This window comes from Pan troglodytes, chromosome X, assembly GCF_028858775.2.
Source record: "Pan troglodytes isolate AG18354 chromosome X, NHGRI_mPanTro3-v2.0_pri, whole genome shotgun sequence".
Classification (NCBI taxonomy): domain Eukaryota; kingdom Metazoa; phylum Chordata; class Mammalia; order Primates; family Hominidae; genus Pan; species Pan troglodytes.
Window position 1 is genome coordinate 150,114,306 of NC_072421.2, and position 24,364 is coordinate 150,138,669.

At 47.1% G+C, this 24,364-nt stretch overlaps 1 protein-coding gene across 1 annotated transcript; it reads left to right on the forward strand.

Moving 5' to 3' along the window:
- The first annotated feature begins 8,473 nt into the window (after positions 1-8,473).
- On the forward strand, positions 8,474-23,991 carry GABRQ (gamma-aminobutyric acid type A receptor subunit theta). Its single transcript, XM_001136669.6, has 9 exons — positions 8,474-8,930; positions 10,960-11,048; positions 16,135-16,202; positions 17,556-17,776; positions 19,855-19,937; positions 20,346-20,483; positions 21,032-21,184; positions 22,130-22,386; positions 23,151-23,991. The coding sequence occupies exons 1-9, from the start codon at positions 8,782-8,784 to the stop codon at positions 23,889-23,891; spliced, it is 1,899 nt and encodes a 632-aa protein (XP_001136669.3). The 5' UTR covers positions 8,474-8,781; the 3' UTR covers positions 23,892-23,991.
- The last annotated feature ends 373 nt before the right edge of the window (positions 23,992-24,364 follow it).

Genomic DNA, 24,364 nt, shown 5'->3' on the forward strand with positions numbered 1-24,364 from the left:
CCTTGGGATTCTTAGAATTATAAAACTCAAGGCTAGACTGGACCTCAATTTTCGACTGGTCCAACCATTAGAATCCTTTCTATAATGTTCCCACAAAATGGTAATGCAGTCTGTCCTTGAATATCTCCAGGAATGGGGAACGCTAGCCCCATCTTTGGCTAGCCCTGCTATTGCTTCTCTTTTGTCCACTCTTCCCTAGCAATTACTGTGTCAGTGACTATTGAAGGCGCTTTGCCAACTTGATTGCACTTAATCCCCACAACGTCAAATTTTACAGATGAGGAAACTGAGGATCAAGGAGAGAAAGTGACTTGTCACACAGCTGATGAGTGGCAGAGCTGGGATTTGAGCTGCTAAATTTGTCTGACTCTGGTGCTTCCTCCATTAGAAGTAAATCTAAGCCAATCTGTCTCCTTATAAATCCTACCCACTACTATAGTTACAGCATTTCTTCCAGGGAAGAGGATGCCCTCTTTGAAGTGCAATTAGAGACACAAATCTTGATCCCTTTCATCGCCTAACCACTTGAGAAACACTGACAAAACTATCAAAATGAAAGGCAAAAAAGGCCACATAGCAACACTTTCAGAAGGGTGTCCTATTCCTGACTCCTCAGTGTGGCTCTCAGGCTTCTGCTGTCCCAGGGGTCACTGATGAGCCTTCTAACCAATAAATATGATGGCCATTTCCAAGTCTTCATTTTTCATGAGCTCCAGCTTATGGAAAATTTATTTTCATTTCTGGGATGCTTCATTCAACAAATATCTTTTGAGTGCCTACCATAACCCAGACTCTGGACTGTGTTCTAGGCAGGCACAAGATGAACCAGAAATAGTCCCTGGACTAAAGGAGTGCCCAGTCAGTCTGTCGTGGAAGACAGCTGAAAGGCAGTAATGACAATACGGGAGTCAAATGCTGTTCCACAGGACTGTCGAAGGCTCCCTTGTAGCATGAAGGAAGAGGTCACTATCTTTGCTTGGCCAGTTGGGAGAAAAGCTTCATCACAGCTGAGCTGGGCCTTAAAGGATGAGTAGAAATGTGCTGGGCAGGGAAAGTGGTGATCATATATACAAATTCCTGTGTAACATCGTCACTTAGACACCTAACATCAAAGCAAACTGAAAATGTTCAAAATAAAATTATTGGCTATTCATGCACTTTAACTTCTTCCTCCCAGAGTCTTGCCCAACTCAATAAATGGCAAATCAGTTACCCCACCTAGTCAGGCCAAAACTCTGGGAATCCTTTGTAACTTGTCTCTTTCTTTCATATTCTCTGTCTGATCTGTCAGAAAATCCTTTCAACTCTGCCTTGAAAAGATATCCAGAATCTGACCACATCTCACATCTTCCTCTGCTACCACCCTGGTCTGCTGAGCCCATCATCTGTCACCTGGGTTATTGCAGCAGCTTCCCAACTGCTCTCTGTGCTTCTGCCCTACCCCCACCCCAGGAACCTATTCTCCAATAGGCAAAAAGCATGATCCCACTGTCATGATATAAATATGCTCATGTCATTCCTATGTCCAAATCCTCCATCAGCTTCCTATCTCACTCTGTGTAAAAGTCAAAGTTCTTATCATGGTTTACAAGTCACTACACGATCTAGCCCCCGTTTATACTTTGGCCTCACCTTCTATTTCTCTTCTTCTTCACTCACTGTGTTCCAGCCTCACTGGCCTCCTTATTATTCTTTGCATACACCAAAAAACTTCAGGCATTTCCCCTTGTTGTCCACTCTCCTGGAATCATTTTCCCGTAAATGTCTATACGGCTTTACACCCTCTCTTCTTTAAGGTCTCTGCTCAAATGTCTGCCTTCACAATGAGTCCTTCCTTGACCACCTTATTTAAAATAATATCTTTGCCCTCCAATCATTACCACCTCATTTGCCCAGCATTCTCTACCCCCTTCCCTGATTTGCTTTTCTTTGTTGCACTTATCATCATCTAATAAACCAGATACTTTATTCATTTCAATTCTGTGTAATCTGCCTCCTGTTCCTATGTAATATAAGCTCCACTATATCAAGGATTTCTTTCACTGTTTTTTTTCTACTTTTATATCCCTGTTCTCAGAGTAGTACCTGGCACATAAAAGGTACTCAGTGAACAGCTAATCAATGAATGAGTGATGACTTTCTGAATATGGGGGTGGGGAGATAGAAGGAAATGCTATAGATGTCTTATAGGTCCCAACCAGGTCCCAACTGAATATCAGTCCACAGAGACTGAGAACACACCAAAAGGAGCATATTTGCAGAGTACTAGGAGAAGACTGAGATATTTTGGATTCAAGCTACCTGTAAAACATGCAGAAAGAGTTGTACATGGGACTTTAGACTAATGGTACAGGCACTGAGATGAGTGCCAGAGTCTATTTATCAAGTTAGGCTAAGCTTTGCTGAAATGATAACTAAGTCCCTAAATCTTAGCAACTTAGCATATCAAAGCTTGATTTCCAGGTCACACATGGTCAGATGCAGGTCACATCCTCTATCGGAAGACTCAGGGTCTAGGTTCTCTCCATATTTGATATTCCCACTTCAACATACGGCTTTCAGGGTCGACAGGGCAAAGAAAGAGAGCTTAAGGATAGTAAACTGACTCTCAAATGCTTCATCCTGGAAATAGTCTGTGCCACTTATGTTTGCATTTCATTGTCTAAAACCAGTTACATGGCCCCAACTAACTGAAAGGGGCCTGCAGATGGAAGTGAGTGCTACTGAATCTGTCTCAGAGATCGTGCAGAAAAGCACGGTTTTGAGCAATTTGGAGAAGTACAAGGGACTAGAGTTGCTGAAAGATTCAATGCCTTATTATGAATTATCGCTGTTACCACAAATGTAGAGTATACTGATGTCAAAAGACTATCTAAAAGAAAATCCTCTGGTCAGGTAGAACTTAACCTGAGGGAGGAGCAGAGAGCACACGGCTAAAGATACAAGAGTACATTAATTAGGGGCTAAGGGGGGTTGTGTAACCCAAAATGATTTGAGGACAGGTGCAAGACTAGCAGGGTGTATTAGTCGGCTCTCACACTGTTAATACATACCCGAGACTGGGTAATTTATAGAGGAAAGAGGTTTGTTTAATTGACTCACAGTTCAGCATGGCTGGGGAGGCCTCGAGAAACTTACAGTGATAGCTGAAGGGGAAGCAAGCACATCCTTCTTCACATGGCGACAGCAAGGAGAAGTGCCAAACAAAAGAGGGAAAAGCCCCTTATAAAGCCATCTGATCTCATGAGAACTCATTCACTATCACGAGAACAGCATGAGGGTAACCGCCCCCATGATTCAATTACCTCCTACCAGGTTCCTCCCATGACACGTGGGGATTATGGGAACTACAATTCAAGATGAGATTTGGGTGGGGACACAGCCAAACTATATCACAGGGGTAAGGGAGTCACGTAAGAAAGCAGCCTTTCTCACCAGGTGTACCACATGTGGCCACTCTGGCTGTGCCCTCCACAGCTCCAGGAGATATCCGTTCATGATTTGTACAGGATCAATGTTTCTCACCCCTTGGGAACAGGGGCAGGGATGCACAGAAGTTAGCCATCACCATCCTCACTGAGGGGCAGAGTAGCTGATGGCAGCAACTACCCCAGTGTAGAAATAAAGGTCTATCCATTTGCGCACTAAAACTTCCTCCTTCAAAAAGGTCTCTGCTCCCTATGCTTATCCCCCTCTGTTTCAGTGAGCTTCTGCATAAGGTGTTTTGCTGCTGTTGTTGGATTCGGAGAAACAATTATTTAATAGATAAATGGAAAGGTTTGTTTCACAATTAGACCAGGGGAGCTGAGGCCCTCTAGTGGCTCTATCTGGTAGTGACCGCAGCCTTTTCAGATGGAGAAAGGAGAAATCTGACTGGATAAGGGAGGTGAGGTCCCAAAGCTAGAAGTTGTGATGGAAAGGGAGTCCTTTTTGTCTGGATTCTCCCATTAACAAGTAGGCATTATTACCACCCCCATATTCCAGATGATAGAGCTGAGCTTCAGAGGCTGAGACACATGCCTAGGTATAATAGCTGGTGACAGAGCTCCAATCTAGATCTTCAAGTTCATAATCTAATGCCCCTTTAATACACTACGATACAACCTGTCCTTGGGAGAAAAACTCTAGAGTTAGTGGAGTATTCTCACCGCTCCTGCTCTTTCATAGTTAGGGAGGGAGATGCTTTTAGAAGATGCTATACCTAATACAGTGCCCGTTTCTGCAGGCTTGGGGGAGAGAGGGAGCTGTGACCTACATAAAATGTGAATTCCGAGAAAAAGTGAAGAGAAAATATGGAACCTCAGAATCAAAAATTCAGCACCCCCTCCCTTTGTGACAGTTAGTCAAAATTGTGGGTCACATACTGCATGCTATAAGTGAAGGTAGGTCTGTGTCTTCACTGTCAGACAGCATTCTGATTGATTTGAGGTTAGGCAATAGAGAAGGCTTTCCTGCCCTCCCACTCTCCTCTCTTGGAAAAAGGGATTTCTGTGGTAATGGTGGTGGTGGTGGCGGTGGTGGTGGAAGAGTCCTTAAGGGTACATAAAAATGCTTGTCCCTCAAGTAGAATAAATGCATGAAGGATTTTGAGCCAAACACAGGAGCTCTGATACCACTTCCCACATGGAGCAGAATTTCCTCTATTCTACCCATGACAGGAGGCCATTCATTCAGTCTTTGTATAAACAGCTCTAGTAACAAATAAGGAGCCCACACTCTCAAAAGACAGCCTATTTTATTTGTAGCTCAGTGTATTATAATATAAACCCCTGCAGGAATGTTACTGTGCTCCAGCATGAGATAGCCCAAGGAGCAATTGCATATAGTGAAGCCCAAGTGTAGGAAGACACCCTGAGAACCACAGAACTGTTCATTTTGTATGTTTTTCCTTAGAAATAGTGAATGATGAGGGCAGGGTAAGCAGAAGGGAACTCTTCTACAAAGATTCACTTTTATTCTGGTTTCTCTTAGGAAGCCATATATAAGCACATTTCTCCAGCCTTATACCTCAGCAGCAACTAGCATTTCACACCCATGGAAAATATTCGCCTCTTTGATGGCCCATGAGATGACGGACACACACCGATAGAACAATGGCCTTCCAAGCATGACACCTAGGGAGGGCTCATAGGTGTCAGGTTGTTCTAACAAGTGCCTTTTTCAGCATGGAAAAAAATGAGTAAAAGCATTCTAAAGTCCAGGGTCTAACTTCCATCCCCTAGTCTCAGTCTCTCCTGTTCTTGCTCTAGGTCAGGAACTCATTATTTTTAATTGGACCAGTAATATAGCCTTCTTTGCTTCTGGCTTTCTTTACTTTCACTACAACGTGTCTAGGAGTAGATTTCTTTTAATTTATCTTGCCTATGACTTATTGGGCTCTTTGAATCTGTGAATTCAAATTTACAGCCGTCATCTTCAACTGGGACTTCAATTAAATATATGGCAGACCTTCTCACTCTACTAATTGAGTCTCTCATCCTCCCTTTTTTATTTCTCCAAATAATTTGTTTCTCCAGACAGAACTCTGGGCAATTTCTTATAACCTATCTTCCAATTCAATAATTCTCTTTTTAGTTGTGTTTAGCCTTCTCTTAAACCCATCCATTAAATTCTCAAGTTTCATTGTTATAGTCTTTAGTATAACTACACTAGTTATAGTTTAGTTTTTCACCTTGATTTTTTTCAAAATAGTTCTATTAGTCTTTATGATTTTCTGTTCCTTACAGATATTTTCAAACTTATTTTTAATTTTTTGGAATAAAGTGAACCATAGTTATTGTAGTCTTTGTCACGTAACTCTGATACGTGAAGTCTTTGAGAGTTTGTTTTTGTTGTCTACTGGCTGTCATGGTCTATGTGTTTCCTTTTATGCCAAGTTATCTTTGACTATACGCTGACATATTTTTGAAAAATTATTGTACAAATGGTTCTAGGCCCAATATGATAATACCTTCCAGCAGAGTCTTTTCATTTGCTGGGGTATTTTCAAATGCCTGAGGATACTACTTGTCCAAGGCCACTTTAATCCAAATACAATTTTTTATTTTAAAAAATTAGGACCCAGATTCTTTCTCTTGCCTCATTCATTACACAAGAATTTATTGTACACTGAGTGTGTGTTGCTTACAAAGTCAGGTTCTGCCTAATCTCTCACCTCTTACCTATCTCACCTGTTGTCTTACCTCCAAACTTACTCTACCCTTCAGCCAAACTGGAATATTCACTGTCGTGTGCAGAGCTGGGTCAGAACACAGATGGGCTAACTTCCAGATGAGTGTTCTTTGCCCTACACCATTATCCCATATTCAGGTTTAAGCTTATTCAATCTAGATCTTTATGGATATTATAATAAATTAACTAGACAAACGCTCAATAAGTACAAATTATAATGGCATTTTTGTATTTCTTGTTGTATTTTGGCTATCCTTTTCTTGTGAGTCAGAAATTTCAATGAAGCATTACCTCTAGGGAGACCCGAAGTAGGGGAGGGCCTTCTGGGATGTAAGTTCTGGAAGAGAATTCATCGTTGCCATCAACTTTTTGTCAATCTTCATAGTCACAAGGGTACCTAAGAACAAAATTTCAGGCTTCAGGCTTGTTTCCCCTGACAAATGAGCGACCAGACCAATTGCCTGTGGAATTTGATTCCTCAGTGCTGGGAACATCCCACATTCAAACAAATCTGCTCCCACCTGCTGGTGGTTGCTAGAACTTCCAGTCAAAGCTGACAGACTGAAAACGCACTCTTCTGGAAGTAAGCAGACCTGGAAATATGGCTTTTAGTTTTGGCCTCTGCTACTGTGTGACCTTGGGCCAATCCCTTTTTCTTCTCTGGGCTTCAGTTTCCCTACATTACAACCGAGGTGGCTGGACAAAATGCCCCGGAATGGCTCTAACATTTTTGGCAAACAAGGATTTTCTCTACAAGGACGTCTGTGTGACCAGAGGTGATGGGACAGGACTGGTAGCAGTAGAGGTGGGTTTAATCTGCTCTCATATGTGATCCTGACAAATGGGTCCCATCATCCTTTTTTCTTACTGCAATGGCCAGGGAAAGAGGGGAGATGGGAAAGAAAGGTGTGAGGGTGTTCTGCTCATTAAAAGAAGGCAGGAAACTATGAGAGACATTTTTCATAAAAGTATGGTTCTAAAATGATTTTAAAGGGGGAGTGGTAAAAGAGTTAAACCCTCAGCTGTGCAAAACTGCTTGGCCTACCAGGTAAGTCATGCTTTGCTGGGCACGAGCAATCTCAACTCATTTCATCAAATACTGAGGGGAAAAAAAGGGGGAGATGTTGTGTTTCTCAGTGAATGTTCTAGGTAACCAAAAGTAAACCTGAAATCCGTTTTGATTTCAACTCTTCTCAATGGTGTGATGTGGGAGGTGGCATGCCGGTGAACATGGCAGCTCTGTTTGTTGATTACCCATTTGCCCTATGGGCTCTGGTGAGGCCACTTTCTAAGCTTTCTGAACTTGCTTTATCATGGGATAGGAAGGACATAGGAAATTGGGTGGAGGCATTTCTTATCCTCCACGATTTTTCTGTCCCATAGGGGCAGTGTCTGAGGTAGTGGAAAGAATAAGAGCCCTCTAGTCAAGATGTCAGGCTTTTCCATATGATGGGGTCAGAACCCAGGAACATTGGCATACCCTGGTCTCCAGTGCCTAACTCCCTTGAACACCCCAAACACTGACCTTGGCCTTTTTTTCCCCTTCTATGGTGTCAGCCATGAACCTTCATTCTGCATCCCCTGGCTGATGAGACACAACCACATCTCAGAGAGACCCCAGTTGGTGAGCCCTTCCAGTTCCTTGAGTCTTTTTCCTGAGTACCCAAAGTTGGGGTGAAGAGCACTCTAGGAAATTTAAGTCTTAAGCAACTCTTGGGCTCCTGTAGCCCAATGTCCATCCTGAGGGAGGAGCAGTCCTGCTGTGGCCAGAGCCCTGTAACAAAACCCATTAGGATCCTCCTTGACCTTATCCAGAGACAAGGCACGCGGGGTTACTGGAGGCTCAAGGGTACGGAGTCACCAGCCGTTGGGTACCTCCTGACGCCCAAAATTGTCCAAGTCTTTCAGAATGCAGATTCAGCCATGGCGGTCAAATTACCACACTCCCTTCACCATCAAATACAACTCTCGGGCACAGCCCCTTTCTTCCAAGAAAAACACACATTTCGCATTTTACAGAGAAGAGACAGGACCCAGTGCCCCTTGAGGCGGATTCCTGGCCCAGCCCCCAAGGAGCCAGCCCTCCTCCCCCTCCCCCAGCCCGGCCCCGCCCTGCCTGTGTCTGGAGATGGCCGGGGGATGACTGCAGAAGCCTGAAGGGGCGGGGGCCGGGCGGCGCGCAGGCTGCGGGCGGAGGCAGGAGCGCGCGCCTTTTTGTGCGGCTCCTGGCAGCTGTCCGATTGGCTGGGCCTGCGATGCCGTCGGAGTGGGCGGAGCCAGCAGCGAGCTGGGATCTGTGCCCAGTCGCAGCCAGGAGCGGCCGCAGACGGAGCGCACCTCGCAGCTGCCGGGCGGGCCCTGGGGGGAGCTGCGTCCAGCAGAGCTGCTGGGTGGTTGCTCCTCCCGGGCTCTCATCTCCGGTATCCGGGCCGACCCCCGCACCCCCTACTTCCCTTGCCCTCGCTACTCTCTCCTTAGAGGCGACTCTTTGGGGAAAGGCCAGCAATCCCGCCTTCCCCGGCCCCAGTAGTGACCCACTCTCCCACCCCACCTCTGTTCCTTTTCGCGGCCCCGTCTCCCGCGCCCTCAGGCGCCCAGAACGCCCCGGCCATGGGCATCCGAGGCATGCTGCGAGCCGCAGTGATCCTGCTGCTCATCAGGACCTGGCTCGCGGAGGGCAACTACCCCAGTCCCATCCCGAAATTCCACTTCGAGTTCTCCTCTGCTGTGCCCGAAGTCGTCCTGAACCTCTTCAACTGGTAAGCGGGCACCGCCAGGCTAGGCACGGCGGGGACGGGAATGGAGACGGGCAGACGACCTCTGGCCTCTTGGACGGAGCGGGCTGGGGGCGACTCCGGCTGGGGGGTACTCGGACCCGGGCTCGCTGAGCCCTGGCGCCCGGGCCCTGCCTGTTGGCCCCTAGAAGGGGTAAGATGTGAGTGGGGTGTTGAAATGGAGCCCTGTGCTTCCGCCCACCTGTTACTGCGGAGCTTGACTGAGCCCTGCGTGTGCCTAAACCGCAGCCCGAGGGGTGGGGGCGGGGGTCGCCCTCGTCCCAGGATCTGTCCATCCATCCCCAAGGATTTAAGGTTCCCGGCAGCTTTCCCCAGCTTTGGCACCTGTGGGATTGGGGAGGAGGGTACAGGATGACGGGCAATTCACAAAACATAGACAGGAGAGACACCTGTTTGAGTCTACATTTTAGTCCATTTCCTGAGGCGCGCGCGCGTGCATGCATGTGTTGAGGGGATGAGGGACTCTTTCCAATGCGGCAGATAGAAATGATTAACTCAAACCCATCGGAGCCCAGACAGTGCGATCGTGTCTGAATAACCACGAACCGTGTGGTCTGGGATGGGTGTGCTTTTGTACTTAGTCGTGTGAAAATATTTGAAGACTCCGGTTTTTTTCTCTTTTTGATTTCAAGTTTGTTTGGGTGTGCGAATATCTGAAGCCTTTACATGTAAATCACACAGAAATGTGTATTTGGGGTGGCCACAGATCCTGAGCGTTGGCACATGGGTAATGTATGCTTGGAAACAGGTGGGAATGCATTGCTTTAATTTGGGAATAATTCATGTGCACATTTTGGGATGCTGCAAAATGAAATTTTTGATTAAAGATGATTAGGAATAATTTTTAACAATGTTTAAATGGCAAGCCAGAAATTAACATGTACTCATAAAGGGGGGGGGGTGTTAGTTTGGCAAGGTTCCAGCAGACAGCCCTGCAGTGCCCTCAACCCAACATACCATACTGCGCCACTGAACATGCACACATGCGCGTGCGCACACACGCGCGCGCGCACACACACACACACACACACATTTGCAGGGGCTGACGTTCCCTGGGCAATGCGTCAAAGATTTGAAGAGTCACAGTGATGCCGGGGCCTGTTCTGATTCACAAGCCCTGTTGGGGAAGGAGCCCTGTTGAAGGTCTAAGTGAATTGGGTGAGCATGTCAGAGATCTCTGGAAAGGCCAGCTCTCCACAGAGCTGGGCTGAGTCCACTTACCTATGCTCACCCAAGACACCTCCAGGGTGGAAGCACATGCTCAGCAAGAGATATACCTGCTCCCAGAATAGATGTCTTTCCGAGGAGAGCTCTGAGCCCCAAGAATCTGAAATGGTTTGGTTGGATGAGGGTCGTAAATCTCAGCTACACCAGCAAGGCTCTCTCTGTGTGTCTTATGCCATATGCCAAGTCTGGAAAACAGAGGTGTGCAGAAACAAGGTTGACATAAAAGTGACTAAAAAATGCCCAGCCCTAGCCCAGGTAAGGGGAAATGAAACTTTGAGCGCATCTTATGAGGGCACTGAGAGCAAAAGATGACTTTTCCTGGGGCAATCAGGTGCCCCTGGAAGGAGGACCCCCACCAACCTAGAAAACAGCGTCGAGGCTGATTGCAAGATGGGGCTCTTGAAGGGGCTGAAGTAATGCATTTTTCTGAGGGCTTTCATCTGCCCACTCTTCTTCGTCTCCCCTTCTACCGCCTACTCTCGTCAACCCCTACAAGTCCTGCCTGGTAACAGGGATCCAGTCTCTGAGCCCCACCCTCTGGATTAAAGCTGGGAAGGTGGAGGTGGGGAGGAAAGAGGAGTCTGCGTCACCGCTGCGCTTCTGGCTGACTCACCATGGGGAGGGAGGGGAGCAGGGAGAGAGAGTGTGTACACGTATGACTGGACACGTCTGCGTATGTGCTGGAGAAGAGAAGGCCCTAGCAAGGCAACCACTGGCAAGCGGGCCCCAAGTCAACCGGCATTTACTTATGACTTCTCTGTTTCAGCAAAAATTGTGCAAATGAAGCTGTGGTTCAAAAGATTTTGGACAGGGTGCTGTCAAGATACGATGTCCGCCTGAGACCGAATTTTGGAGGTAAGGCATATCCAGACACTAGAGAACTTGGGTTAGGTGTCCTAGAGCTGAGACACAGCAAGCCAGCCCTGCCCCGTAAGCTGACCAGTGGTATCCTGCGGGCTCTACACCTGTGCCTCTCCAGATCCCACCTTCCTGACTCTGCAGAGACCAGCAAGGAAGCACCCCCAGGCCTTCTGCACCCTGTAATATCTCTCACTTCTCTGCCTTCAGATGCACGAGAGCCTTCTCCCTCCTCCACACTCCCCTTACAATGGTGTGGCTGGCAAAGAGCTAAGCACAGAAATGGGTGTACAGGATGCAGCGCGCTGTGTTTCTCAGGCTAGAGTTTTCTGCTCTAGCTCCTGGGAGGACACATATTCTTCTACTTGAGCACATTCTTCACACCCTGGGCACTTGTCCCATTCAGCTAGTTCAAAACTGAGAGCACGGTCTTTTCTGTCTAGTGTACTTAACCCACCCAGGTCCTGGGCACTTCCACCTCAGCTCCCTCATTCTCAGTTTATATAAGACACCGCAGTCAGTGTGGTCTTTCTAAACCCAGCCGGATCACCTCAGGAACTTTTAATGGTTTTATCTAACTGCCAAATAAAATCCAAACTCCTCAGCCTAGTACTCAGATCTCTGGTGCTGAGATTAGAAACGACAAAGAAGCTGACACACAAACCCCCAGGAAAATCATACATCAGTTCCTCCCCCATTTTTGTAATTAGCCTCCCATTTAAAAAGGGCGACTAGCCTGGACCACACAGCTTTAAGTGACAGGCAACCTACCCTGACCCGGCGTAGCAAACGCAGCATTCTCTAGCCCAGGGGACACCTAGGAAACCTAGATCAAGGGCAAACAAAAGAAACAGTCCATTAAAAAAGAGGTTAGTTACATTCCAGCTCAAAGGAAGCTCCCACTCCAAAGGGTTAATGAAAGCTAATGATCTGCATTTATGCATATGAATAGAGGTCTTCCAAATACACTCTGGCTCCACCCCAAGAAAACACAGCTGAGAGGATTCGGCCCTTGCGGTAGACCAGTTTGGCCTGGGGAGCGCCACCTTGAAAAGCAAGGTGGTAGCCCTGGGCCCTAAGCTTTGGAGGTGGGACCCTGAACTGGTGCTTCCCCTTAGCTCCCTTGCTCCCTCCGAAGTGTGAGAGCAGAAGGCACAGCCCAAGGGATTAAAGCTGAGAGCATACTGGGAAGCCAGGGTAGACAGGCCAGAAGGCAGGCTCTTTCATTGCAAAACAGCAGCGTGTCTTCTGGGTGGATCCCCAAGGGATAAAGGTCTGGCCATATGGGAATCCAGGTGTTAGAGTACAGGCAGCACGTCCTTGTATGGCAGCGACTTTGGAATCTTTTGGATCAGTTGCACCAAGCACCAATGGGTGACGTGGGAGTAGCTACTTCGTTTTTTTGTCTTGCCTTTCTCACGTTTCTCAGCAGAGACTGACCAACAACCATTTGAGTACACCAATCACCTTCTCCCCACTGTTTCAGGGCCAGGTTGACATCTCTGCAGGCATCCAGGACCGGGGGAGGGAGCAGGGGCAAGAATCAATCTCTGGGGAGGGTTACCCTAAGCTTTGTGGACGTGCACACCTGCAGCGTGTGAGAAAAGCTGGATCCCTGGCTTGATTTAGCCAAACCGATGAAGGTAGGAGGGCAAGGACAACTCAGGACCTTCTAGCATTTAAACAGAAGGGGGCACCACAGGCTCTAGGTCTGAGGCTGTTGCATGGTGCGTGTGGGAAGAGAGACCAGTTGATGGGATAGCTGGGCCAAGGCAGTCAGCGCCTGGGGACTCCAGGACTCCCCCACTAGACACAGCGTCAAATTCCCCTCTGTGTGAGAGGTGGAGTAGAGTTTCAGGGCATACTTCCCCTCACTTCCCCACACATCCTCCACATGCAGAGGCCTCACTTAACTGTGGCCCAGTTCAAACAGGAGCCTTATTCCTTCCTTGCATATGGGGGACAGTGAGAAGAGGAGGAGGATGAAAAGGAGGAGCAGGATCCAGAGAAAATTAACAAAGCCAATTCCTTCTAGGCAAGAGAACTGGGACTCTGCATTGTGGCAAAAGGCCGCCCTTGAGGGCCTCACCTAGCTTAGCACCTGGCATGATTTAGGCACCCGATATTGTGAAGGAATGAAGGAGATATTTTCATTCCTTCATTCATCTGCTAGATAGGAAGTACAGTTGAGGCAGGAAAGGTTCCAGGAGAAAGGGAGGTGATTACCCCTACCACTTTGCCTGCCTTCCTGAGGGGGCAGGGTGGGACAGTGATGGGCTGGGGCCACCATCCTAGACATGGTATTTGGACTCCTTATCAGGACGTTTCTCATCCCCTCCCCACCCCCGTTATCTGTTTAGGGATATGGGATTCCTCATCTAAATTCTCATCCTGACAACTACTAGCACAAAAGGTTCCCCTTTAAGGGGATAAATGAGAAGAATGTCCCCTTCCTCTGAGCTGCACCCCTGTGCCAGGACTCATGGCTTGGTGAGGGGAATGTGAACTGCATTTCAGCTCCCACTTTCCCTTCAACTAGGAGTCCTTGGACAGGTTTCTGGCCTAGCCCTTCGGGGTCGCCAGCATTCCACCATAAGGAAAGGAGTTGCCTGAATCATGCGGAATGGTCTAGAGAAGTCTAACACTGAGGTGTAGCTGGCTGGCCCCTCTGGAGCTTGTTGCCTGCCTAACACAGCTTCCCTTCTCTAAAGGCATGTGGGGAGCCCGAAAGGCGGCCATCGAGAACTGTGTTTCTTGGAACTCCTGTCACCACATAACACTTTTCTGGGGCTTGTTCACAACAGGCCTGGATGCTGGAGTCTGGGCTGTACCCCAACACAGAGGCTCATTTACTTCACGGCTGCCATTCAGATGCTTATTCCCAATAGAGCTTTCCTTTGTGAAGCTTTGGGCTTGGAATAACACATTTCTCTCTGCAGCTCAGCTTCTGGGCAATCAGCCTGCAGTAAAACCAGCAGGCTGAATTGCAGGCGTCATGCATGTTTCCCTAGCAGCAGTGTGATGTAATACATGGAGACTAAGGGCTTTGCTGTGGGACTGGCTGTAGAAAGCTTTGAGATGAGGAGCGAACAATAAAAACGGATTTGCCCACAGTGCCTTACAGTGTAGTGTACTACACATTTTCGCATCCATGAACACATTTGAGTACTGCAAGTGGACAGTGCTAACACCTGGGTGTGAACAAAAGCTAGGAGGCAGAAGTACACTAACACAAACATTCACACACTGTCACACTCACACATTAACACACACAATTACCCTCTTCTGTGCACTCACCCCCTCACATGAACACGCTCACAAATTCATTCTCACACATAGACACACCCACTGAGCATGATCACACATTCACTTTGTCTCACACATTAGCATGCTCACATACACCAAACACACTCACAAGTCCACATCCACACATGCACATATGCACGCGTTCACTCAAACTCAAACGTGCTCACACACACATGCAAATTTATTCACATTAACACACATGCACATTCACTCACACAAACATGCTCACACATCCAAACACCTTCACGAATTTATTCACACACTTTAACATGCTGACACATGCAAACATGCTCACACATGCAAACATGCTCACACATTTACTACACACGTTATATACGAGACCACGCTCAAATTCACTCACACATTAACACACATACCCACAAACACGCTCCCACATCTACATACACATATGAATATACTCACATTCACCCACACACAAATATGCCCACATACACAAACACACTCACAAATTCACTCAAAAACATGACACATATTAACATCCTCACACACAAACACATGCTCACACATACACACATAAACATAACCACACTTTCACTTATGCATGGGCGTGCTCACATACATGAAAGCACTCGCATATTCACTCACACACATGAACGTGTTCACAATATACTCACAGATTCACTCACCTGCTGAAAATATGCACATCTACATTGATAGGTACATGGACATTAACATGCTTACACACATACTCTTGCATTCACCCACACATGAGCATTCTCACATACACGAACATGCTAATACAGTCTTCCATATACATGAGTAGTATGCCAGTGCAGGTGGACACATCACACAATACACAAACACGCTCATGTACACTTACGTCAACACAGCTAGTTCACAGACATGAACATGCGCAGGTGTTCACTCACACATGGACATACTCACAAATCCACTAACACATGAACAGGCTCACATACTGTAATACACGCACACACTCACACATTCACACCTCCTCACGAACACACTCATACTTATGGACATGCTCATATGTTCAGTCCCACAAAACCACACTCACATATTCCCACACAGACATCCTCACATAAACTCATATGTATATGTTCACACATTCACTCACACACAGACAAGCTCACAAACATACACGGTCATACCCTCACTTGCACACAAACACAATCATACACTCCCACACAACACACCTACACACATTCACATGCTCACAGATTTACTTCTGTACAACACACTCAAGCACACAAACATGCTCACACATTCACTTATACACAAACATGATTACACACACTGGCACATTCACCTGAACATGAACACACAAATTCACTCACATGCATGAACATGCTCACATACACTCATATACACAGCTCACACAATCACTTACACACAGACACATGTGCTCCCACAAACACACACATTCACTCACACACACAAACATGTGCACACACGGCCATGAATCTTGGCTCCTGCTTTGGGGCTCGTTGCTTTTCAGGTTTTATCAGGAAAATGTTTAGAAGGAGTGCTTCATCCCTTGACGTTCTCTTTATTTTGCCCTGACCCCTTCCTTTGCACACATCGTGGGCGAGGCCTTGCTCTAACTATGAGATCAGTGCTATCACTATCCCCATTTTACCCATGAGGAGATTAAGACTCAGCAGGGTTAGGTGACTTACTCAGGATCACACAACTAACAAGTTTCAAAGAGGGTTCAAACCCAGGCAGCCTGGCTCCCAAGTTTATGCTCTTAACCTTTATTCTACCTTTCGTGTAACTGTGTCTTTCTGTCTTCTAGGTGCCCCTGTGCCTGTGAGAATATCTATTTATGTCACGAGCATTGAACAGATCTCAGAAATGAATATGGTAAGTGAGTTAGTTCCAGCCATGGGGTTGGGAACAGAGGACATGGAACAAGCAGCAGGCTTATAATCCAAGTCCAGTTGTTCTGACCTGTGACAGAACTCACATAAAGGAACAAGGTAGGTTTGGGACACTGCAGCCATTCAGAATAAAAACTACATTAATTCAACCCCTACACCACACCACATCCAGAAACTCGGCTCCAGATGGATTATAGACTTAAAAGTGAAAGGCTTATTAAGCTTTTAAAAGATAGTGTAGAACACTGGCTTTATGTCTTGCAGTAGGATTTCTTTAAAAAGACACAGAAAACACAGACCACACAAAAGAAATCTGGTACCTTCAACTATATTGAAATTCTGTGTAACCAAATTTATAGAACTCCTGTTTTACAAAACAAAACCATTATAACAAGTGTGAAAGGATCAATCACAGTGGACTAAGATGCTTGCAGCATGAAGGACGTATTCAAAATATGCATCATTTTGTGAATTAATAAGAATATTTTGAAACCGATAGAAAAATTATCAGAAAATATGAACAAGAATATCACTTCTGTAAGAAAATTAAACAGCAGGTAAATATATGAAACATATGAAAAGACGGTTAGCCTTGTTAGTAGTGCAAAATAAAACCAGAATGAGAACCCATTACATACCAAATTAGCAAAAGTCAAAAGTCAGACAATACCAATGTTGGTGAAGCAGAAGCACTGGGAACCCTCTGCAGCTTTTTGGCGCTTGGCTTTCGGCAGGGATATAAAGTGGAACTTCTACTTCATCATTTTTATTTCATCATGGTTTTGGTATGCATGTTCATATGATAATCTGCGTGGTATATTCGTATATTATCCAGAAAAGCAAGTGAACAAATTATAATTACACATGTCCACCTGAGTGAATCTCACAAAGATAATGTTGAGTGAAAGAAGCAAATTATGAATACATACACTATTATTTCATTCAGATAAAATTTTAAAAACAGGTCCAACTAAGCAATATGTTTTCCAGCAATACATAGACAGTAAAACTCTAACACAAAGCAAGGGAATTATCATAAAAACTCAGATAATGGTTACTGCTGGGGGTGTGAGGGAAATATATTCTGGAAGACATACATTGGGGTTTGAAAGTTATTGGTAATATTCTGTTTCTTAACCTGGATTCTAATTACACAAGATTCATTTTATTCTTTCTTTAAACCTCCGTATGTTTCACGCACTTGTATATAGTTATGATATACTTCATACACTTGCATACACAAGTGCATGCACACATACACACACACCCTACACACACCAAGGATGGAGCGCTGGACAACCAAACTTACAACTGGGATTTACATTTGTCTTCCCAGGACTACACGATCACGATGTTTTTTCATCAGACTTGGAAAGATTCACGCTTAGCATACTATGAGACCACCCTGAACTTGACCCTGGACTATCGGATGCATGAGAAGTTGTGGGTCCCTGACTGCTACTTTCTGAACAGCAAGGATGCTTTCGTGCATGATGTGACTGTGGAGAATCGCGTGTTTCAGCTTCACCCAGATGGAACGGTGCGGTACGGCATCCGGTGAGTCCCCTAGGGGTCTGGGGATGTCCCAGCAGACTTCCTTCTTCCTACTGAATATTCTACAAACACACTCTAAGGGACACACAAAGGCACCCACTGCTTTCCAAACCCGTCTTGAACTTCCCCCTTCACTCGTTCTACCCAGTAGCCAAAGTGGAAATTTCACAGTTTCCCACAGACACCCTTAGCTGTTCTGTCCCCACACCTTGGTTTCTGCTGTTCCTTCTGTCTGGATTGGTCAGTCCTTTCCCCCTTTCCATGAGCTGAAACCTTGCCCACCCTGAAATCCCTAACTCAAATGCCCCCTTGGTCAAGAAGTCCTCCTTGATTCCCTCAACTGAAAGACCTCTCCCTCCACCCTAGTGTTGCATGCATTCTGTTCTTTATCTTTGTCTTTTCTCTCTGTGCAGTGAGGGAGGGAGAAGATGAATGCTGAAGTCCATGCAGTGAACGAGGGGGCCTGCTTTCTGCCTTCAGTCATATTTGCATCATGCAGGGCCTCCAGGAGTGCGGAGGGGCAGGGTGTGTGTGGCATGGGTCTCTGGTCTATGGCTCTCCACACACACGGAACAATTGCAAGCTGAACCTCCTCACTAGTCTAGTTATAGCATAGGAGACAGTCACCAAGTTTCTCCTCACAGCGGCATCTCTTACAAACTGTCTCCAAAGACGTGTGTAAGAGATCAGTTTAGCTCAGAAAATGTGTCTGAGAAGTAGCTACCAGGGTTTGGCTCTTACGGTTTTTACAGATCTAATCTCTGGGTTTCTCTTTCTCCGTGGAGCTCTTGCTCCATTCCTTCCTTTTTCCATCCACCTTCCCACAGACCCAGGCTCTGAAATCGGGAAATAACAAGACTCACAGGGAACAGGTCACTGGTCACACTTGTTCTACTTAAAGGGAGAATTAGCTGAATAATGCTGCATGGAGGATTCATAGAAGGGAGAAAAACACACATGCACTCACACGTGCACGCGCACACCATATCCAGTGTACAAAATGGAAATTATTTCAAGGAAGCAATTGAAAGGGACTCAGCTGGGGTTAGCAGATAAGAAGGGCAGAATAAGGGATGGAGCAGAGCCTCCCAGGGGAGGCTGTAGAGAGCTTGTGTGTTATCTTCTCTCCCACTGGACACTTCGCCCACTTTCTCAGCACCTCTGAGACCCCTCAGATTCTTCTTTTTTTTATTTTTATTTTTATTTTTTGAGATGGAGTCTCACTCTGTTGCCCAGGCTGGAGTGCAGTAAGTGGCACAATGTCGGCTCACTGCAACCTCCGCCTCCCGGGTTCAAGCAATTCTCCTGCCTCAGCCTCCCCAGTAGCTGGGAATACAGGTGAGTGCCGCCACACCCAGCTAATTTTTTGTATTTTTAGTAGAGACAGGGCTTCACTGTGTTAGCCAGGATGGTCTCCATCTCCTGACCTGATCCGCCTGCCTCGGCCTCCCAAAGTGCTGGGATGACAGGCGTGAGCCACCGCGCCCGGCCGGATTCTTCTTATGGATGCACTCACCACATTGCAACTTAAAGCTCCTGCCCACTGTGTGTACTGTCAACAGTGCCATGGCCCACCACAGATATGTTTATCCCTTCTGTCCATTTCGCACCCAATGACATTTTCCTAGTCCCCAATACCCACATAGGCCTGCACCTCTGGCTTGTGTACAGATGTGGCCAGAGGCAGGCCTGGATGGAGGCTCCCAGCTGTACATGCACACTTGACACCAGCACTCCACATTGCATCTGGAGTCTCAGCTGATTTGGCGTAGCACACAGTTTTCTCTTGCTAGCCTCACTCCTTCTGTAGGAAGCACCCCTTTCCGTCTCTGCATTCAGTTTCCTCCGGGGCCCTTCCCATCTGACACCCTGCAGTTTTCTGACGTGCCATACGTGTGTTCTCTGTTTATGTGCTGCCAGGTCTCTTGGTTACTTTGTCACAAACAAATTTCCTCTCTCCTCTCTACACATGGGTCAGTCCTTGGGATAACTCTTCCCTCCCCACCCCTGCAGTTTCCTCAGCAATGGTTGTTTGCCTAGGCTTCACTCACTTTCTCCTTCCTTTTTGTTTTCCTTTGCAGACTCACCACTACAGCAGCTTGTTCCCTGGATCTGCATAAATTCCCTATGGACAAGCAGGCCTGCAACCTGGTGGTAGAGAGCTGTACGTATGTCTCCTATGGCCCCCTCTTCCGTACTTGGGGCTGTGGTGATCAGGGAAGGGGAGGCTGAATTGACAGTAAAAGGGCCAGTGTATCTCCTGTGCTCCCTCCCTCACCCCATTCTCTCTCCCAAAATAAATAGACGATAGAGGATAGACAGATGATAGAAATAAAGAGAGAAAGATGGTGGAGAGATAGATAGGTGATAGATAATTTATTGACAGATAGATGTATAAATTCAGCATCTGGGACTAGGTGGTCTTTAGAGCATAAACGGTCCTCTGGGAAAATGTCACCTTACTATTGGGAAAGTGTGTGCAAGTTAGTGGGTAGGAGCTTGTAGCATGTCTTTTTTGTGCTTTTCTTTCTTTCTAAGAATCTGAGACTACCTCTGTTTCTCTCCTTCCCAGATGGTTACACGGTTGAAGACATCATATTATTCTGGGATGACAATGGGAACGCCATCCACATGACTGAGGAGCTGCATATCCCTCAGTTCACTTTCCTGGGAAGGACGATTACTAGCAAGGAGGTGTATTTCTACACAGGTGGGTCTGACCCCTTCCTTCTCTCCTGTCTCATGTCTGCCTTGCACCTCCATAAACTCCTAGCGGCCTCTGATTTTGGCTCCTATTCTCTGGTGCCTCCTTTTCCACTTCCTACTGGTTCCAGGCCCCCTTAATAAAGCCCCAATGACTCATCCACCGCCAATGAGGAATGGCCGTGGAAGCACTTAGCCAGGTTCACAACACTCTGCAGGTGTAAAAGATTCATGCTCCTCTCAGGGCTGGCCTTTCACCCTCCATCTGTTTGTACCTTGGGAACATCTCTTGCCTCTCCCATTCCAAAACTTCACCTAACATGGAGCAAGTGAGAAAGGAAAGTGGAGAGAGCAGACTTGCTATGCTCATGCGCCTACTGAGATATGCCACTGTCACTGATCTGCTAGTGCAGTCTGCCCAAGCTGGATGCCTCTGGATGGAGTATTACAAGCTGAACTTCCCATTGCTCTCCCCTCCTTCTCCATCCAGTACCTCTCCACCCTGCAAATGCGCCTCAGCCCTGCCACCCTAATTCCAGCGTGTCTCCTTGCCAGGTTCCTACATACGCCTGATACTGAAGTTCCAGGTTCAGAGGGAAGTTAACAGCTACCTTGTGCAAGTCTACTGGCCTACTGTCCTCACCACTATTACCTCTTGGATATCGTTTTGGATGAACTATGATTCCTCTGCAGCCAGGGTGACAATTGGTAGGTTCTGTCTCTGTCCCAGGATAGAATTTGGGTCATTTGGCTCAGAAAAAAAGTTGAGAGTAAGGAAAAAGTACCCGGAACGGTGTGTGACTAACTACACAGGCAAGGAAATAAGGATTTTTCCAATAGACATTTGCACCTTTGTACAGGTGCACAGCCAATCCCCAATAGAGAGACCGATATTAGAGACAGATGTGAAAAAAAATCAAGGTTGGAATCTTGGCCCGTTGAGCCCCGAGTACCAGAATTCATTATTTCTTGAATCCATAAGTAAACCGATGAGTCATAAGTTTAGACCATAGGGGCCATTAAAAGGGGGCTAAATCACAGGGTGTCTGGGACAGGAGCTGAGGAGATGAGGAGAGCAGCACAAAGACAGCCTGGTCAGGCTTAGGAAGACCTTGTACTTTATGTCTAAGCATGGGGAGCCATGAAAAATTTTTGAGCAGTACCAAGAAGAGACCTAAGAGATCAACTCCCTGGTTTGTCTGGCCCCATCCAGCAGAATGTCAATGTGTCCCAGATCCAGGTCTGGTTTCTCCTTCACCATCTGTGGGGCAGACTCCTCAGCCTCCCTCTTTAGGAGAACGTTCTGGACTAAAGCTTTATATTTGTGTAATAGTTTAGGGCTCAGAAAACCTTCCCAAGAACTAAAGAAAGGCAAAAGGGAAAGGGGCCATCATAGGCCAAGGTGGGGCTGAAGATGTCAATTGCCATGAAGCCACGGCTGGAGGTTTGAGACTTGACGCTAAGAGCAATAAGAAGTCATTGAACCAGTGAAGCGTGGGCTGAGTTTAAAGATGGGGGAAAAGGAATAAAGAGAGAGCCGAAGGCCTTTGCTGTGGGCCCTCCTCACCCCAAATATGTTTGGCTGGGGGCCTGACAGGTTGCCAAGAACGTTAGCCATCAGAGGAGACTAAGTCTGTACTGTGTTGCTTACAGGCTTAACTTCAATGCTCATCCTGACCACCATCGACTCACATCTGCGGGATAAGCTCCCCAACATTTCCTGTATCAAGGCCATTGATATCTATATCCTCGTGTGCTTGTTCTTTGTGTTCCTGTCCTTGCTGGAGTATGTCTACATCAACTATCTTTTCTACAGTCGAGGACCTCGGCGCCAGCCTAGGCGACGCAGGAGACCCCGAAGAGTCATTGCCCACTACCGCTACCAGCAAGTGGTGGTAGGAAACGTGCAGGTTTGACTTTTTGACTGACAATCAGCTTTCCCTGAGCACCTCTTGAGCCCAGGCTTAGCGCTTTTGACCCTTTTGCATTTCTTAGCTTTTTAAATACGCGCACCCACACATGCGCGCACACGCAAAACACACACACACACAACATATAACAAAGAAGTAGTACTATTTCTCATCACTCCTTTATAGATGATCATTGTCCAAGGTCACAAGGCAAGTAAGTGGCAGAGCTAAATTTCTCCAGACCTTTGGACTGAATTTGGTCCACTTTGCATGCTTCCAGAGCAGGCAATGAAGCTGGAAGGGAAGATGGGCGCAGGGAGACTGAAAGGAAGACAGTCACTGGAGAGGCTGGCCTACCTACCCCTCCTTCCTTGGCACTTCAGACTCCCAAGGCAATGCTGAGGCTTTTGCTGTGGGCAGTATGTTAATGCCCAGCTACCTCCCTCCTTCACAGAAAGCCCGGTCCTGCCTGCCTGAGCAGGCATCCATCCACCACACAGCACTCCTGAGGGAGCAGCTGCCTCCAGCGAGACACTGGCTTGGCAGCCTCCATAGCCTTCCCTTGCATGCTAACAGCCGATTGGTCCTGTTCCTCACCCCTTGAACACCAGAGACCCCAAGAGGAGCTGGCTCTGATCTGTCAAAGAGATCAGCAGTAACATTACAAGTGCTGATGAGGGAAGTCCCTTCCCTCCTCCCTCCCCCCAGTGCATATCCATCTAGGCGATATGAAACTGATGAGCCTATCCATTATCTCCTCAAAGGATGGCCTGATTAACGTGGAAGACGGAGTCAGCTCTCTCCCCATCACCCCAGCGCAGGCCCCCCTGGCAAGCCCGGAAAGCCTCGGTTCTTTGACGTCCACCTCCGAGCAGGCCCAGCTGGCCACCTCGGAAAGCCTCAGCCCACTCACTTCTCTCTCAGGCCAGGCCCCCCTGGCCACTGGAGAAAGCCTGAGCGATCTCCCCTCCACCTCAGAGCAGGCCCGGCACAGCTATGGTGTTCGCTTTAATGGTTTCCAGGCTGATGACAGTATTATTCCTACTGAAATCCGCAACCGTGTCGAAGCCCATGGCCATGGTGTTACCCATGACCATGAAGATTCCAATGAGAGCTTGAGCTCGGATGAGCGCCATGGCCATGGCCCCAGTGGGAAGCCCATGCTTCACCATGGCGAGAAGGGTGTGCAAGAAGCAGGCTGGGACCTTGATGACAACAATGACAAGAGCGACTGCCTTGCCATTAAGGAGCAATTCAAGTGTGATACTAACAGTACCTGGGGCCTTAATGATGATGGGCTCATGGCCCATGGCCAAGAGAAGGACAGTAGCTCAGAGTCTGAGGATAGTTGCCCCCCAAGCCCTGGGTGCTCCTTCACTGAAGGGTTCTCCTTCGATCTCTTTAATCCTGACTACGTCCCGAAGGTCGACAAGTGGTCCCGGTTCCTCTTCCCTCTGGCCTTTGGGTTGTTCAACATTGTTTACTGGGTATACCATATGTATTAGTCCCCCAGTGCTCCAGAACAGCGGGAGCACTGTGCTGTGCTCCTTTCAGTTTCTTTTGGGTTTGTTTTTCCCTCTTTCCTTTGTTCCTTTTATTTTGTGGTTATTTGGGCAACCCAATGAGTTCATACTTCTCTTTATAAACATGAGGTGGGGAGTAATTGGAAAGAACATGTTCTAGCTGGAAGGGAAGGGATTGAGGAGGAGTTGGAGGTATACAGCACATGGATTTCCTTTCCTGCTAGAAGACTCTCACCTTTTCAAAGACTTGTAACAAGGAATAAGCATAGAAAAGCCCCTGGAAATGTTTAGAGGACAGAGAAGAGCCAGGTTGGGGGATGGGGCAAGGATCTGGGCCTTTTGCCCACAAACATTTCTGGGGGGCTTTTCTGTCCCCCTTGAGGTGTCAACATTTCTTTTTCATTACATGTTTTCTTCTTTGTTTGTTTCCTCCTAGGGATTATGGGTCTTGCTCA

Bases quoted from the DNA above. Each gene is read 5' to 3' on its own strand.
- GABRQ (XM_001136669.6), top strand. From the start codon at position 8,782: ATGGGCATCCGAGGCATGCTGCGAGCCGCAGTGATCCTGCTGCTCATC. The intron at 8,931-10,959 runs GTAAGCGGGCAC...TCTCTGTTTCAG, and splicing joins GTCCTGAACCTCTTCAACTG to CAAAAATTGTGCAAATGAAG. The intron at 11,049-16,134 runs GTAAGGCATATC...TCTGTCTTCTAG, and splicing joins CCTGAGACCGAATTTTGGAG to GTGCCCCTGTGCCTGTGAGA.